Below are 18,268 nucleotides of genomic sequence, written 5' to 3' on the forward strand. Positions count from 1 at the left end.
GTATGGTACAACACTGTCTTTGGGTTCAGAAGTGATGGGCAGCACAAAACTGCAAAGGGGCAGGGGAAAGTAAAACAGCAATAACAGGACCTTTAAAAAATGTAAACATCTAAAATCAGTACATTGTTGAGGCACCTTTGGCAGTGATTACAGCCTCAAGTCTTCTTGGGTATAACACTACAAGCTTGGCACACCTGTATTTGGGGTATTTCTCCCATTCTTTTCTTCAGATCCTCTCAAGCTCTGTCAGGTTGGATGGGGAGCATTGCTGCACAGCTATTTTCATGTCTCTCCAGAGATGTTCGATCGGGTTCAAGTCCGGGCTCTGGCTGGGCCACTCAAGGACATTCACAGACTTGTCCTGAAGCCACTCCTGTGTTGTCTTGGCTGTGTGCCTAAGGTTGTTGTCCTGTTGGAAGGTGAACCTTCGCCCCAGTCTGAGGACCTGAGCGCTCTGGTGCAGGTTTTCATCAAGGATCTCTCTGTACTTTGCTCCATTCATCTTTCCCTCGATCCTGACTAGTCTCCCAGTTTCTGCCTGTGAAATCCATCCCCACAGCATGATGCTGCCACCACCATGCTTCAGTCTTTTTTCTCATGGTCTAAGAGTCCTTTATGATGCCTTTTGGCAAACTCCAAGTGGGCTGTCATGTGCCTTTTACTAAGGAGTGGCTTCCGTCTGGCCACTTTACCCTGAAGGCCTGATTGGTGGAGTGCTGCAGCGATGGTTGTCCTTCTGGGAGGTTCTACCATCTCCACAGAGGAGCTCTGGAGCTCTGTCAGAGTGGCCGTCGGGTGGTCACCTTCCTGACCAAGGCCCTTCACCCTCGATTGCTCAGTTTGGCCGGGTGGCCAGCTCTATGAAGAGTCCTGGTGGTTCCAAACTTCTTCCCTTTAAGGATGGTGGAGGCCACTGTGTTCTTCACGACATTCAATACTGAAATTTTTTTGTACCCTGTCCCAGATCTGTACCTCAACACAATCCTGTCCTGGAGGTCTACGGGCAATTCCTTCGATTTCATGGCTTGATTTTTGCTTTGAAACGCACTGCCAACTGTGGGGTCTTGTATAGACAGGTGTGTACCTTTCCAAATCATGTCCAATCAATTGAATTTATCACAGGTGGACTCCAATCAAATTGTAGAAACGTCTCAAGTATGATCAATGGAAACAGGATGCATCTGAGCTCAATATTGAGTGTCGTAGCAAATGGTCTGAATACTTATGTAAATGTGCTATTTCAGTTTTTTATTTTTAATAAATTTGCAAAAATTTCTAAACCTATTTTTGCTTTGTCATTATGGGGTGTTGTGTGTAGACTGATGAGAATAAAAATGAATTTAATCCATTTTATAATAAGGCTGCAACGTTACAAAATGTGGAAAAAGTGAAGGGGTCTGAATACTTTCCGAAGGGACTGCAAGACAGATCTCTCAGTGTGAGAAAAAGGGAAAAGGGTAATCCCGGAATGTTCCGGAAAGGTAAAGGAAGGGCCGGCACACTCACCACCCAGCAGGCGTTCCCCAGGTCCGCGATCTTCACCTGGATCTTGTCAGAGTTGAACGGCTCCAGCAGGTTCACCAGCAGGTTTCCGGCCGCCAACTTAGCTGCAGCATCGCGGAGACAGAAAACCAGACTCAGCGACCACAAAACACCCAGACACACCCTGACTGAGCGACTACATCACACAGAGAAACCAGACTCAGTGACCACAAAACACCCAGACACACCCTGACTGAGCGACTACATCACACAGAGAAACCAGACTCAGCGACCACAAAACACCCAGACACACCCTGACTGAGCGACTACATCACACAGAGAAACCGGACTCAGAGACCACAAAACACCCAGACACACCCTGACTGAGCGACCACATCACACAGAGAAATCAGACTCAGAGACCACAAAACACCCAGACACACCCTGACTGAGCGACTACATCACACAGAGAAACCAGACTCAGTGACCGCAAAACACCCAGAAAACCAAACTAAGAAACCGTATCATTGAGAAAGCGGACCAATCAGCCCCATTGCACAGGGAAAAACCCATCCTCAGTGACAGACAGAGAGGGCCGCCCCCAATCACAGGCCTCAGTGTACGACAGTCTGAGGAACTGGAAGACTAGTCAGGATCGAGGGAAAGATGAACAAAGCAAAGTACAGAGAGATCCTTGATGAAGACCTGTGCCAGAGCGCTCAGGACCTCAAACTGGGGTGAAGGTTCACCTTCCAACAGGACAACGACCCTAAGCACACAGCCAAGACAATGCAGGAGTGGCTCTGGGACAAGTCTGTGAATGTCCTTGACTGGCCTCAGTGTATGACAGTTTCATGACCTTTGACCTTCTCTATAGCAATATCCACACAGTAGACAGAAATGAATGTAAATAATTTTTGGGTCACAGTAAGTTCATAAATCTTTACACACACACACACAGAATATATGTGGAGAATTTAAGGATAATCCCAACCTGGATTCAAGAACAGAAATTTTATTATCTAGTCAGGAAAGCTACCGTATCCTAGCAACATAACTATTCATTTACAGCAAAGTTTTTTAAAATCTAAAAACAGAGATAAAACACTTCGACAAACACCATTCTTGGGAATGCCCAACCCAGTGATCGCTGTATGCACTACTTAGCAGAAGTCTGACACGATATGTTTCAAGCCTCGAACAGAAGCATCAAGTTATTTTATGGTGAATATTGTTGTATTTTAAAACATCTCCGGAAAACGTGTGCTCCGGTGGTTTTCTGGAACTAGCTACGGGTCCTCCCCAGCCTGCATGCATACAAAAGCAGAGAGAAAGTAATCGCCGAGCCAATCACAGTGCAGAGCGCTACAGTACTTCACACGGTTTTCGGAGGCATATTTGGGCAGGCACTTCAACAGCGGCCGTAAAAGTAGAGAACTAGAAAACAGAAACATGTCGTCCCTAAAGTGAAGGGCTCTGGTGGCTCTGTGACTGTGTGTGGTGCACTCTCCTGACATGGCTTGTGTGCGCACACACCCTTATAGGGTGACAGGTTAGTGTCCGTCACTTTCGTACAGGGGCCCTTGCTGTAGTAGAGGGTGAAGTTAGGGCAGGGAAAGAGGGGTGCAGAGAGGGGACGCACGCCTGTCCCTCACTGACCGTTCCTCAGGCTCTCCTCCTGGCTTTCCAGAACGTTCTCTGCCTCGGCGCACCCGGTGCCCGGTTCCTCAGGCTGCCGTTCTTCCTCCTGCCACGTAGAGGGCGCCGAGTGGCTCACGTCACTGAGGTCACCGTCGTCGGCCAGGCCGTTGCAGGTCTGGTAGGTGGCGTTGGCGAGCGGCTCCTGCTGTGCCTGCGAGTCGTGCTCCCCCTGCAGGCCATCATTTGCGTTGCGGCGGTCTTCTTCCTCGCACTGGTCTGGCTGCTCCTCCTCCTCTTTCTCCCTCCCCTGGGGGGGGCTGTTGGGGGTGTGGCCGTTGCAGTTCACCTCCATCACGCCCTCGTCCTGACCCCACCCTTCAGTGCTGCTTTCTGGGTACAAGGCACAGACCAGGAGGCCCGTCAGTCACATGACTAAGCAACACACATTGGGACTTCAGCCAATAACTGAAGTGATTTCATTTCATGCAATTTCAAATTAACAGATGCCCATATGAAGAAGCAGGATTGAGTTAGCTGGATGACAGGAACCCTCCCATAGCTGTTTCAGGCTTAGTGCGATTATCCCGCTAACTCAGTGAACCTGTATCTGGATACGGGCCCCAGTGCTTGTTTATGGCATTTTTTCCATTTGTCCTTGAGAAATAAGAATTACATTCCAGGCATTCAGCAGACAGTTAGCCAGAGCAAACACAAGCGCAAAGATCAGGGACCAAAGCATAGGAATTCCCCAGAAGCCCAACCAATGAAGAGGTCTGCAGAACTGAGCGATATATGTCATCCCTCAATACTTGAATTTTCGTTCACATTTCTGGATCAAACGGGCAACTTTAGTTCTCTCTGTGTCTTTCCTGTCTGCAGTCATTTCTGTTTGCGACGCTCTACCTTTTCAGACCTTAGCTAACGTTCGTGGCGAACAGAAAAAGGTTTGAATATGTTCGCGAACGTTAGCCAACGCTCGCCGGCTTGAACGCACGTCAGGCTTTTGGAATGTTTTTTTCCTAATTTTAAGTCAGCGTTCTAGAACCCCAGCGCTTCAGTTACCCGTAGTGACTGTTACATCAGCATTAGAATGGGTTAAAGTTCAACAATCAAAAGTGAAAAGGAGTTTGTGCCAAATGGAGAAGGATCTGAAAGCACCGCTCCACGCATGACCTTACCTTCTGTGACCTTGCAGGCGATGTCCTGGAAGGAGGCCTGTTGGAGGGGGACACAGGTGGGCCCCTCAGGCGATTGAGGGTCCTCCTTCTCCTCCTCCCCATCCTCGCAACCCTTCTCCAGCTCCTCCAGCTCCAGGATGCGCTTCTCCAGGAGCTCTGCCTGACGCTTCTGCTTCTTCTTCAGCTTCTTCTTCTTATTCTTCGACATCTTCACCACCTGCATCCGCCAGAGCAGGTAAGAGTACACACACGTGCACATGCACGCGCGCGCACGCGCACACACACACACACACGAGCCCATGTACATACACACACACACACACACAATGTATACCCTACTGAAGCACTAGAGATCGACTGATAGATCAGATTGACAGATATATCAGGCAGATATTTGCATTTCATACCATGTCGGAATCGGATATGGTATTTTTTTTTTTTTAAGTATTATTTTTTAAATTCACTCCTATTGTACGCTCCCTCAAGTGTCAATATTATGCCCTCTCGACAGTAACCACGCCCTGTCGACATTAACCACGCCCTCTCGACAGTAACCACACCCTCTCGACAGTAACCACGCCCTCTCGACATTAACCACGCCCTGTCGCAAGCCAGACTTCCAACAGGGTCAGTCCATCGGCGGACCGTCTGAGACTGAGACTACCACACTGTTACGCGTCCGTCAATTCAATCCAAATATCTTAATAATCACAGGTGTTATCCATTTCCAAAACACTGCAGATGTTTTTGTCTGTTTTGTGATTAAAAAATAATTCTACATTCGTCTATCAGCCCTGCTGCTTTATCTCGACTATCAGTTCAATTAAAATGAATTTTGCAGACCAACCGACGTAAACAAGTCACTGCTGTTCTGCATTAAGGGTGCTGTCGCTAGACAGAAACTGTCACCAGACGTCAAGTGTGGTTTTTGTTGTGAGCAAAAGTATACGCACAACAGCAACAGCTGAGACCCGGAGGACAACGGAGGAAGAATCAGCTTTAATGCATGTCATACTTCTGTTGCTCCTCAAAAGGAAAGCATACATGGAAGACATCATTCATGGATGTAGCTTAACTGGCCTCCAAGGCGGCACTCATTGGAGGAGTACAGACGTCCATTTAGAGAAATGCTCGAGCTTCAAGGGTGTGGAGCATTTCACTTGCTACCCCAGAGTGCCACCAAACTTATTTGATCAGACGCTGTCATCAGTTGCACCAAGTGTCTGCAACACAGGCTAACACATAAGCCAGCATTGCCCACTGAAAGAACCTTAACCCTATACAGTAACGTAGGCCGCGATTTAATAGACTGTTGTTAATAATGTAGGAAAGAGCACTAACTCTAAACTGTATTAGCATTGGTAACTTGCACCATTGGTAGCCACGGCTGCAGCGGCCTCCTGTGTAGGGTATCAGTATGTCGTTCTCAACACAGTCCAGCTCAGCATCAGTCGTTGACACTAGATTGTTACGATCGTTAATCGTGCCAATTTATAATGCTAGTCACATTCTTGTCGGTCGGGATATCACCGAACCACATAGTCGGCTAACTCATTCGCAAAAGAAAAAGTTAATTCAAGATACAGTAGGTGACATTACTATGTAAAGGAGTGTTTCATCGGGAGCAATCTGTGACCACGCATTAACGTTAGATTTTCCCAAAAATAGATGAAAACATCCGATTAAAAAAGGCTTTTCCAAGTCCTGTATGCCTCCCTGTATCTGAGACTTATCCTGTGTAGGTTAATTAATTTTTTCTTTATTTTAAATGTATTAAAAAAAAGAATAAATAAGCATACCAGGTAATTAAGCATTTCATGCACTAATTCTAAATAGTAAGACTGCTATAACCTGTTCTGCTTCACCCGTTTCACCCAAAATTCCATTTGAGGGCATATGCCCCAATTGAATTGCCTATACCTAGGGAGACACACTAGTTTGTTCATACCTGTTGTTAAGATTGCAGATCAGCACCACGGAGTGGTGTCAAAAGCAGTTCAATAGTGCTGCAAAGACATTTTTGTAGTGCGGCTCTAGAATGATCGTTTGCTGTATTAGATCGGCAAATATATATTGGCTATATATTGCTAACTACATTGGCCGATACCGGCATATCGGTCTTCCTGTTCACGAAGATATTAACAAACCGGTGCCTGCCAGCGGCAGATGGGTTCCCCCTCTGAGTCCGGTTCTGCTCAAGGTTTCTTCCTACCATCAGTCAGGGAGTTTTTTCCTTGCCACTGTTGCCCTAGGCTTACTCTTTGGGGGCCAGTTCTCTGTAAAGCTGCTTTGTGACAAAGCTCCTTTGTTAAAAGCGCTATACAAATAAAAATTGATTGATTGATTAATTGAATAGGTATTGGCCTTGAAAAATTCATATCGATGGACCTCTATATAGCAATATCATTCACTTGTCCACACGCACATCAGTTTAAGGTCTCCCCTGATGCAATGGGCATTCTGGAACATGGACCACCCTACCCTCCCTAAACATTTACCACCACAGATGCTCATTTATGGCAGGAAATGGATCCACTGCAAAGCAGGAACCAGTGAGTTTCCTTTTACTAAAGAGAGGATTAACATTTGAGACACTCAAAGTTCATCATAACCTACCTCCTTGTTCTAATCATGAATTATTTCACGCGGCACAAGCGTACAGATGGCGCAGTGACATTACATTACATCGTTTCCAACCCCAAACCTGAAAAACCAGCCTTCTCCCAGGTGCTCCCAGCATCCACCTTCCACCTATCACTGACTCTACACGACCGCTCTGCCTGCCTTTCTGTCTGTGCCTCAGGCTTCTCTCTCGTCCTCTGGCTACCACTGCTGGCTGCGAAACCTTGAACAGGGAGAGTCCATTTGCAGAGTTTAGCCCACGGACACAAAAGGAAACCAGGCCACACGCGACATCCTGTTCCCCGGGTCGGGTCAGAATTAACTCTGAATGCTAAATGGAAACCGTGGTGTGCCAAACAAACGGACCCGACTTGAAGTGGCTGGTTGAGTGCCTTAAAACCTCTGGTTCCTAAACTGGGGAGTGGAGACCCACCGGTGGGAGATGAACGTGCACGAGACAGAATTCATTAAGATTCACATCCGTCAGATCAGACACTGCGCCGGTTCACACGCACAGCGCTAGTCACCGTGCACACACACGTTTCTCACATTTTACCCAGGAGGCTGTAATGATGACATAATCGTAAGCACACGCAAACTGCACAAAACACAAAAACCCAACCACTATGCACGGTGAACAAACAAATGAGACTGTGAAAACTTAAAAAGCGAAAGCAGGTATGTACATATTTAGGCACCAAATTAAAAAGAGGAAACTTACTTGTTTTGGTGGTGGAGCTGTACTCACTGTAAAGATGCACAAACATAGAAAAATTTATTTTCTTCATTTTATCCTCATGTTCCCTGACAAAACACTAACATCACACATACACGTGACTGCCTAAGCCTACAGATTATTGAAGTTTTTTAAACAACATTAATTTTTACATTAATATTCAGAATAAAACTCTTTTTTGACATGACTGCATGTTTTGGTTAGTAACAGGGTATTTTTTATATCAGTTTGAGTATTTCAGATAAGTACTTATTACTAGTGATGAGTTTTAACCTCTTAAGGAACAAGCCAAATTTTGCCAATCCTTGCCCATTTAGGGGGTACCCTATTTAAAGCTTTATAACTCCAGACGTGAACACCACAGAGACTTGAAAAATGGCTTAAATGAAGCAAGACATTTGTACAATTTACAATACTAACACAGATTAGTTTATATTCATAATTTTGGAAGAAATAAAGTGCCACAAATGCAATTGTTTTGACAAAAAATCCAAAATAAATTTGCACTTTTTAAGTTCGCAATGAAATACTGCGAGATTGAATATATGCAGGAGGTTAAACTATACATGTGCTAGGTCAAAAACTTCTTGACCACAAGTTCATAAAATCTAAGGGTGGATATGTAGAACTACTATAGATGTATGAAGCAAAAACTAAGCAGTGTACCCAGCATCTCCAAATCTATCCAAAATGTCTAAATTATGCATTGCTGTAAATCATAACATATCCATGTATTTCACTACAAATCAACTGTTTTGACTCAAGAAAATCACTGTTGCACAATTTTCAAATGGGAATTACAAGCTTTCAGTCAGTACAGTGGTCTAAAATAGCTAGGTGTCCAGAAACATATCCAAAATCTCTCCAAAATTGAATAAAATGCTTTTTGTCCATTATAAAGCATATAAATGAGCCCCTTATGAGGGTTTAAGATGAAACATTGCTATCAGATTAAAAAAATAATGCAAAAACATTGTCACACAATGCGGTACAGTACCTAAATGTGTAATAATCAACTCGTGTGTATTTCTATACTCTGTACTCTCGTATGTTTTCTTGTATGGGGATGAGACAACATGAAAACAATTTTCACCCGTCCACCACGTTTTGGCAATGTTCCAGCTATGACGTCATCACTGTTGCATGCTTCACAAAAACTATTACACTTCCGTCTAACGCTTACATTACAGTGTAAAATATTTACATTATATAACACCACTAACCTATTTAAAGATACTCAATTTCAAAAATAACGTATATAACCGAAATATTTTGAACGGTAATACTTACATAGCAATGATGAAATCTCCTCTATGTTCAGTAGATAGAGACAGAGACGGTATCAATGATATTGTTCTATTCGCTTCTGTTTTGCTCCAGAAAACGATGTCAGCTAGGTCTATCAGCAAACATATGGTTTAGCTATGTTCAGAAGTCCTCAATAATAATAGTATTTTCCAAGAAATTACGAAATATCCTTGAACACGTTTCGTTAGGTGCATCGTATTTGTCTGCTAACAGAGTGATTGCGTAAGTGAATGCTATGCTAAGAATATTTTCTGTTACGCTGACCTATAAAACGCTATTCCAAAAGCAGAATTAGACATGTTATACATCGTTAGAAAGCTTATACTCTCGCCTACCGAATAAATGAATTGTAAATCAAGTCAGACTGTACTAAAAAGGACGACGACGCCGTAAACAACAGGTGTGGTGTTACGCACAGCTATTTTGGAAGATACCCAGGCGTCACAGATGCGCCTATATTTCCCAAACGGATTGTCCAAGACAATATATGACCACGCAGTCTCAAAAGGGACATCTCTACACGTAAAACCAACAGTAAGGTTTTATATTTATTCAATATTTAGTCCCAGATATTGACTGTAGAATGACATGGTATCATTTTTAAAACTTTTTCTCGTTTATTTCGTTATTGAGTGAGCAGCGTTTTCACTGCTGTATAGACGGTTTCAACGGTAACAACATAAACAAACGTTACTGCGCATGTGCGTTGTTCTGGCCCTAACTTGACTTCCGGCAGACTTCCGCAAACAATCAATAACAACAGAGTCCCTCTAGACTATTTCTGATAACAAGCAAAGTAAATAACAAGTAAATTACGTTAGCTAGCTAGTTAAAACTATGTCTAGCCCGTATTATTTGGGGTTACCAGTCGAAGAAAAGAACCGTTATTTGGCCAAACTGAAATGCGATAATGTTACATTACCAGAAAATCAAGTGACAGATAACTGTTCACAGTATTGCACCTTGCTGAGCATCATACATTCCTTACATAATCCATAACTGTTCTGGGTTACATGCACATTCATTCCTGTATAAAAAGTGCACTCTTTCTATGATATTGCTTAAAAACGATGATTAGAAGCACAAACTGGGGCTAGTGGGCAGCATGTGTAGCCAATGCAATTACTGTAGGTTATTTATTTGTATAGCATGTATTGATGGGAAAACATCCTGGGTCTTATAGTTTGGGTCATCTTGCTAGGTTACCACAACAAAAATGATCAGGCAATGTAACGCTGTCAAGTCATTGGAAACAGGTATCATAACGTTAGTAAAAAACGTAGCTAAAGCGTATGAACTACTAGCATTGAGCTAACGTTACTGTGCATAATTTATAAAATGTTAGCTACGTTTAGCTAGCTAGCTAGTTGGCTAGCTAACTAGAATGAATTAATTAAGCTACAATCAATTTAGTTAGCTAATTCATAACTATTTCAGGCGTGTTACTGGTCAGCTTAGTTATCGCTTATTATGAGTTTGTTACCTGAAACAAAGTGCTAGAGTGAGAGCACCTATTCGACCACCTTCGTTCGACAGACAGGAAAGCGTAAACTGATTCGCAACTATATATGAAATAGGCGAAATATCGGTAACAACCTGTACCTAGTTATGTAGGAAAAATATCCTTGTTATCCTCCTGTGGTTATTTTTTCAGTACTTTCACGTTTTTTTGTGTGCCAGCAAATAAGTCAGACGTGGTCCAGCGCTAGCATTTGGTTGCTAAGGGGACCGTCGGTTTCATCAGTGGCACGCGCGTTGCCAAGGTTATGCGCTTGGCCCTAAGTTAACTTCCGGTCTGTGTTTGTTTATTATTGGGTTTGTGTTTACTGGCTAATATGGCACCGATTACAAATGGAGTGAAAGTTAAACTGATGAACAGACTGATGTTGGGCTCAGGTTGTTGTGCTGTGGGGTGCAACCTGACCTCAGGAACCTCACTAGGAAATTGTGAAACGAATTGATGAATCCCTGCGATTATCATAGCTGGTGCTTGCCCGTGGTTACTTCGTATTTTTGAGAAATAACTGGACATCGTTACCTATTAAAATGTAATTCCTGTAAAAATACACATAATAAACTGTATTTTAAAAAATCAACTTCATACATACACATTTAGTAATACTAATACAGCCTTATTTACTATATCAACTTAAGACAATGAATTATGTCATCGCGACCCATTAAAGTCAATGGCGCAGACTTTGCTTCATAATTTCAAACTGCTTTCCTAACGGCTATTTTGCGTCCTGCGACTTAGGTTACAACAGTGAATATGTACGGATTCCTAGACGTGCTGATGAGAGACCACCGTTTCTCATATTAACCTCCAATATGCAAGACAGGATACTAGCAAATTTCCATTCATTTATATGGGGTGGTCGATACACGTCCCCTTAGCAACCAAATGCTAGCGCTGGACCACGTCTGACTTATTTGCTGGCACACAAAAAAACGTGAAAGTACTGAAAAAATAACCACAGGAGGATAACAAGGATATTTTTCCTACATAACTAGGTACAGGTTGTTACCGATATTTCGCCTATTTCATATATAGTTGCGAATCAGTTTACGCTTTCCTGTCTGTCGAACGAAGGTGGTCGAATAGGTGCTCTCACTCTAGCACTTTGTTTCAGGTAACAAACTCATAATAAGCGATAACTAAGCTGACCAGTAACACGCCTGAAATAGTTATGAATTAGCTAACTAAATTGATTGTACCTTAATTAATTCATTCTAGTTAGCTAGCCAACTAGCTAGCTAGCTAAACGTAGCTACCATTTTATAAATTATGCACAGTAACGTTAGCTCAATGCTAGTAGTTCATACGCTTTAGCTACGTTTTTTACTAACGTTATGATACCTGTTTCCAGTGACTTGACAGCGTTACATTGCCTGATCATTTTTGTTGTGGTAACCTAGCAAGATGACCCAAACTATAAGAGCCACGATGTTTTCCCATAAAACATCTAGGTTAAATAAATAACCTACAGTAATTGCATTGGCTACACATGCTGCCCACTAGCCCCAGTTTGTGCTTCTAATCATCGTTTTTAAGCAACATCATAGAAAGAGTGCACTTTTTATACAGGAATGAATGTGCATGTAACCCAGAACAGTTATGGATTATGTAAGGAATGTATGATGCTCAGCAAGGTGCAATACTGTGAACAGTTATCTGTCACTTGATTTTCTGGTAATGTAACATTATCGCATTTCAGTTTGGCCAAGTAACGGTTCTTTTCTTCGACTGGTAACCCCAAATAATACGGGCTAGACATAGTTTTAACTAGCTAGCTAACGTAATTTACTTGTTATTTACTTTGCTTGTTATCAGAAATAGTCTAGAGGGACTCTGTTGTTATTGATTGTTTGCGGAAGTCTGCCGGAAGTCAAGTTAGGGCCAGAACAACGCACATGCGCAGTAACGTTTGTTTATGTTGTTACCGTTGAAACCGTCTATAGGCATATCTTAGGGCTATTGTCGGGTTTATCTTGCTGCTATGACGGAATACGATTTTTTAGTGGTGAAAGAATATTTTTATTAATGCCAGGATAGACAATATTGTCCATTATGTCAAGGGTGGGGGGTGTTTTTTAGATGAGACTGCAGGGAGGGGGTGCGTGTTAAATGAACGACCGGAGCGACAATGGTGGGGCTGCGAAACTCCGTTTTCGGCATAGTTGTCATGTATCGTCTACTAATGAAACTGAAACAACGCGTTTCTGTTTTCATCTCACACGTTGGTTGCAGTAGCACCGAATGTTTGACTTTAGTAATCTAGGCACGCGGGCGTGCCCACCACTAGGGGCAATGCGCTAAGAGGTTAATAAACCATAATCTGTTTCTGAAAGGCTACTGCAGTGGCATGCCTGAACCAATAAAGTAATTTTCTCCATAGCAGGACACATTGACAGGGTAAAACTCACACAACCTCCTTAGTTTCATTAAGGCCAGACTTTCCCCTTTACTGCTACTAGAACCAACTAAATCACTTAGGACACACAAATGTGGCCACTGGTGGAGAATGCTGACAGGGCAAATGAAGCTCTACAGGAACCAGAACAGTGATCCAGCAGGCCTAGGGCTGAAATATTTGAAGTTCCCAACTAATTAGTAACATCTGAGTTTTCCTCAACACTCAGAATGAAAATGTTCTTTAATATTATTGCAAATTATGGTTTGTAACAGTTTTTACGCGATAATTGGATCATTTTCAGCAGGAGCGCGTGTTCAAGATTTCACCGGCAGGAAAGGAGCGAGTGCTCATGGGTAATGGGTAGAGGAGGGAGGGGCCGTACCAGCAGAGCCAGAAGGGGGCGGAGCTCCAGCCTTCTGCCACTCTGTGGCTTCAGCGGCTAGACGCCGGACGTAGGGCTCGTCCACGCTCATCAGGATGTTCTCCGGCTTGATGTCCGTGTGGATGATCTTACACTTCGTGTGCAGGTAGTCCAGGCCTTGCAGAACCTGCAGGGGGAGGATATGTGTGTGTACACACACACACGCACACACACGCACACGCACACACGCATACACACGCACGCACACACGCACGCGCACACGCGCACACACGCACGCGCACGCACACACACGCACGCGCACGCACGCACACGCACACGCACACGCACACACGCACACACACACAATAGCAATAAGAATCAAATACGAGAACCAAAGTCACCCGAACATTGACCCAACCCCCAGGGGCCGTCCTCAGGGGCCCTCATGAGCCGGGTTCAGAAGTGCTGTTGGACATCCGTCCGGCTCTGACACCCCGCAGATGCAGTCCGCTACTGCAGGGCTAATGAGGACAGCGCTAGTGCTGTTCCTCGTGCACAGAGGACCCCACCGCATGCCCCCCCCGTGCCGCATCGGCCCCACAGCACAGCCTGCACTCCACCGGCTCTCTGAGCCAATCAAACGTGTAGAAATACGGACGTGCGTTATTTAAAAGCTGGTTATTCCGCCAGCAGATAAAAAGCAAAGGGAAAAGGAGGAACTTGAAAACGCAGAAGCTTAATGCCGGGAGAGGGTAAATCAGTAAGCGCTGCTGCATCTAAAAAAACACGAGATAAGGGGCTTCACTTTGACGGTCCTGATCAAAAGAAACTAAATTGCCCAAAGGATTCTGATTTAGAGAAGCCTTTTTCATGCAATCCTCTGTTTACCAAATAATTCCAGTTACCTATGAATTTTTTCTTTTTGAAAATAAGTTATTTATTATTTTTTTCATTAGAGCAGCCATACTTATGCATTTTTATTTTAAAAATGTTATTCACAGGGTTTTTCCTGGATCAAAATAGGACTTTGTGACAGTGACTGCGGTTGGCCTGGCTTTACTCCCAACGTTTACTCGATGCTGTTCTCCCAATATTTAGCTACATTTAGAATGTGAAGTTCTGTAAAAAGTCATCAAGGCACCACAATCCCCACAGTCAGGATGCAGACTATAAAAAAACGTAACCCTTGGCAAAAATTAAAAATTATTTAAATATTTATTGAAGGGTTATACATTGTAAGTTCCAGAACTGTGGGTAAATACAGCCAATACTGAAGGACTGAAACATTATAAGGGGGTAATTCTAAAGGAATAGTGCATATGTGCATGCATGTGCGTGTACATGGGCGTGTGCATGTGTACCTGTATATGTGTATGTGTGTGCGTGTACATGTCTGTGCATGTGTGTGTGTGTGCGCGCATGTGCATGTGTGTTGTTATAAGTACATGAGACATTCGCGCACGCACACACACATATAATCCCACATTTAATATTTCCATTTCCTTTTATAATTGGTGGCTGGCGTCAAGTGATGTGAACCAGGTGGCCCTGGGGGTGGGGTTACACCCATGTGATTTCTGTATAAGCTCAGGGAAATGCGCGTGGCGGTGTAGAAGACAGGTGTAATGGCGGTGCATGCATGTATAGCCCCAGGTTACCTGTCTTAGTGTGCATGCATGCATGCATGCACGTATAGCCCCAGGTTACCTGTCTTAGTGTGCATGCATGCATGCATAGCCCCAGGTTACCTGTCTTAGTGTGCATGCATGCATGCATAGCCCCAGGTTACCTGTCTTAGTGTGCATGCATGCATGTATAGCCCCAGGTTACCTGTCTTAGTGTGCATGCATGCATGTATAGCCCCAGGTTACCTGTCTTAGTGTGCATGCATGCATGCATGCACGTATAGCCCCAGGTTACCTGTCTTAGTGTGCATGCATGCATGCATAGCCCCAGGTTACTTGTCTTAGTGTGCATGTATGCATGCATAGCCCCAGGTTACCTGTCTTAGTGTGCATGCATGCATGTATAGCCCCAGGTTACCTGTCTTAGTGTGCATGCATGCATGCATAGCCCCAGGTTACCTGTCTTAGTGTGCATGCATGCATGTATAGCCCCAGGTTACCTGTCTTAGTGTGCATGCATGCATGTATAGCCCCAGGTTACCTGTCTTAGTGTGCATGCATGCATGTATAGCCCCAGGTTACCTGTCGTATGATGGTCTTGACACAGGGCAGAGGCAGACCCTGGTAGTTGGATTTGATGATCCACTTGAGCAGGTGGTGTCCCATCACCTCAAACACCATGCACACATCTGAGGCACAGCAGTTAAGGACACTCGGCCCCACACACTCTGTACCACACACACTGCCCCACACACACTATGCCACTCTGCCCCACAATATGCATTCTGCCCCACACACCATGCCACTCTGCCCCACACACTCTGCGCCCCACACTCTGCGCCACACACTATGCCACTGTGTCCCACACACTCTGCAATCTGCCTCACACACTCTGCCCCACACACTCTGTCCCACACACTCTGTCCCACACACTATGCCCCACACACACTGCATTCTGCCCCACACACTCTGCCCCACACACTCTGCCCCACACTCTGCATTCTGCTCCACACACTCTGCATTCCACCCCACACACTCTGCATAGATATGCCTGAGCATGGTTATTATAACACCAAGTACAGCTATGCCACATGGTACCAGGGTCAAAGACAAACGGCTGTCCAAGGATCCAGCCTTTTCAATTCAAAACCATTCACTGCACAGCAAACCAACGCCAAAACCAAGGATACGAGTGCCGTTGACGCCAGAGATCTTGAAATCATCCAACAACTGGACAACTCTCTCCCTGTTGGGGTCATCTGGATCCGTATTTCTGACCTGGCAGAGAGAACAATGAAAATTAAGCACAAGCCAGACTTTCTATCCCACAAAGAGAACTGTGTGATACTAAACATCAAGTAACCCAAGAGCACAATAAATTCAGAACATTGAATAAAGTCAATGAAACAACATTTTTAGATGTTCAAAATGAGAAATTAAACAAAAGAAAATGTCTGTTGAAGACCATGTGTGCTCTAAACGTTACATTCAGTAATGATCAGTAATGGCAAGTCTAAAGAATCTGTGACAATGTTCAGTGTTAAGTACACAGGGCAGAGTATCTGGTCTGTCTATAGAATCTGTGACAGAATGGTCAGTGTTAAGTATACAGGGCAGAGTATCTGGTCTATCTATAAAATCTATGACAGAATGGTCAGTGTTAAGAATACAGGGCAGAGTATCTGGTCTGTCTATAGAATCTGTGACAGAATGGTCAGTGTTAAGAATATAGGGCAGAGTATCTGGTCTGTCTATAGAATCTGTGACAGAATGGTCAGTGTTAAGTATACAGGGCAGAGTATCTGGGCTGTCTATAGACTCTGTGACAGAATGGTCAGTGTTAAGAATACAGGGCAGAGTATCTGGTCTGTTTATAGAATCTGTGACAGAATGGTCAGTGTTAAGTATACAGGGCAGAGTATCTGGTCTGTCTATAGAGTCTGTGACAGAATGGTCAGTGTTAAGTATACAGGGCAGAGTATCTGGTCTGTCTATAGACTCTGTGACAGAATGGTCAGTGTTAAGTATACAGGGCAGAGTATCTGGGCTGTCTATAGACTCTGTGACAGAATGGTCAGTGTTAAGTATACAGGGCAGAGTATCTGGTGTGTTTATAGAATCTGTGACAGAATGTTAAGTACACAGGGCAGAGTATCTGGTCTGTCTATAGGCTCTGTGGTAGAGCGGGTGCTGGGGCTACGCTGGTGACTCTGGTCCCGTGCCGTCTGGAAGGCGCGCGGCGTTGGCGATGACTCACCGTTCGCAGCAGCTTGATCTCGTCCAGCGCGGTCTCAGTGTAGTGCTCCGCGCTCTTCACCACCTTCATGGCCACAAAGCGCTTCCCCCTACACAACACAGGGCCGCAGTCACCTACAGGAGGAGCTCAACAGCCTGACAGCCGGCCATTTTATTTCGGCAAGTTTTCCTAGTATCGTTTTAGCTAAATCGGGTTTTTATTACTTGAATTACTTTTTTCCTTTAATTACTGTTTTCTGAGAAAGAACTTTCAGCTGCAAATGACTTGTAGGGAAGACGCTGAAAAAATAAAGTTTATTATTTATTATTAATATTATAAATAAGCAGCCCGTTCCTCGGCTGCAGTTTTTGCAAAAATTTGTGACAAATTTAAAAAAACAATTTCAAATGCATTATTTGTTTCAGGTCTGGAGATGTCATCCCAAAAACTCAAAGGTGCGACGCTCTATGAGCTGGGCACTCACTGCAGGTCCCAGGCCAGCCACACAGTGGAGAAGTGGCCCCAGCCCAACTTTCGGATCACGTGGTACCGCCCGTTGAACAGGTCCCCGATCTTCACATGGTGGTATCCACCTGAGCAGGGGAGCACAGGGGGACAAGGACACCAATGAGCTACCTTTTACAGCTCTTACCCAGGCAGCCCTGCCAGGCTAGCACGAACCTCACTGGTTAGGCTCATAACCTAGCGGAACTACGATCCCGCTCAGGTTAATCTCACAAATCGGACCGGATCAATTTTACAGGACCATGAGCTTGACCAGGTTAAATTTGTGGTACAGAAAGGCCACCAAGGTCAAAACCGATTTCACATGATTGGATTTTAAGCCTGTTCCTGCTGAAAGTTGCCGCTGTAAAGAAGCGATTTAATGGATCTAGTAAGAGTCGAGTAACAGCAGCACAGCCTGCAGGAATGGGGCGCGAGATCCTGCTCACAGAGGGAAGGTGTGGGCGCTCACCCTTGCAGTAATCATTGGGGTCCTCCTGCTCCTCATCGTCAGAACCCAGGATCTCCTCCTCCGGCTCCTGCTGGGGGGAGTCCTCCTGCCGCGGGGGAGCTCTGGGGTGGGGGTCAGGCCTGGGGAGGAAGGGGAGGATGGAAGGAGGGGTGAGACGGCGGAGGAAGGGGTAAGACAGAGGCCGCA

General features: G+C 44.6%; 1 protein-coding gene across 2 annotated transcripts in view; it reads right to left on the minus strand.

Moving 5' to 3' along the window:
- Positions 1 to 18,268, minus strand: part of LOC118208127 (SRSF protein kinase 1-like) — a 39,175-nt gene that overhangs the window by 9,091 nt on the left and 11,816 nt on the right. Inside the window, exons 3-13 of one of the 2 annotated variants that reach the window (XM_035382482.1) lie at positions 18,083 to 18,201; positions 17,591 to 17,699; positions 17,128 to 17,215; positions 16,061 to 16,148; positions 15,453 to 15,559; positions 13,267 to 13,432; positions 7,645 to 7,670; positions 7,006 to 7,146; positions 4,302 to 4,518; positions 3,142 to 3,513; positions 1,507 to 1,607 (exon numbers count right to left, since the gene is read on the minus strand). In XM_035382482.1, coding sequence (XP_035238373.1) covers positions 1,507 to 1,607; positions 3,142 to 3,513; positions 4,302 to 4,518; positions 7,006 to 7,146; positions 7,645 to 7,670; positions 13,267 to 13,432; positions 15,453 to 15,559; positions 16,061 to 16,148; positions 17,128 to 17,215; positions 17,591 to 17,699; positions 18,083 to 18,201 — 1,534 coding nt within the window. The remainder of the gene's footprint in view (positions 1 to 1,506; positions 1,608 to 3,141; positions 3,514 to 4,301; positions 4,519 to 7,005; positions 7,147 to 7,644; positions 7,671 to 13,266; positions 13,433 to 15,452; positions 15,560 to 16,060; positions 16,149 to 17,127; positions 17,216 to 17,590; positions 17,700 to 18,082; positions 18,202 to 18,268) is intronic. The other variant, XM_035382483.1, reaches the window with a different exon arrangement.

The sequence above is a fragment of the Anguilla anguilla genome, chromosome 11 (assembly GCF_013347855.1).
Source record: "Anguilla anguilla isolate fAngAng1 chromosome 11, fAngAng1.pri, whole genome shotgun sequence".
NCBI classification, from domain to species: domain Eukaryota; kingdom Metazoa; phylum Chordata; class Actinopteri; order Anguilliformes; family Anguillidae; genus Anguilla; species Anguilla anguilla.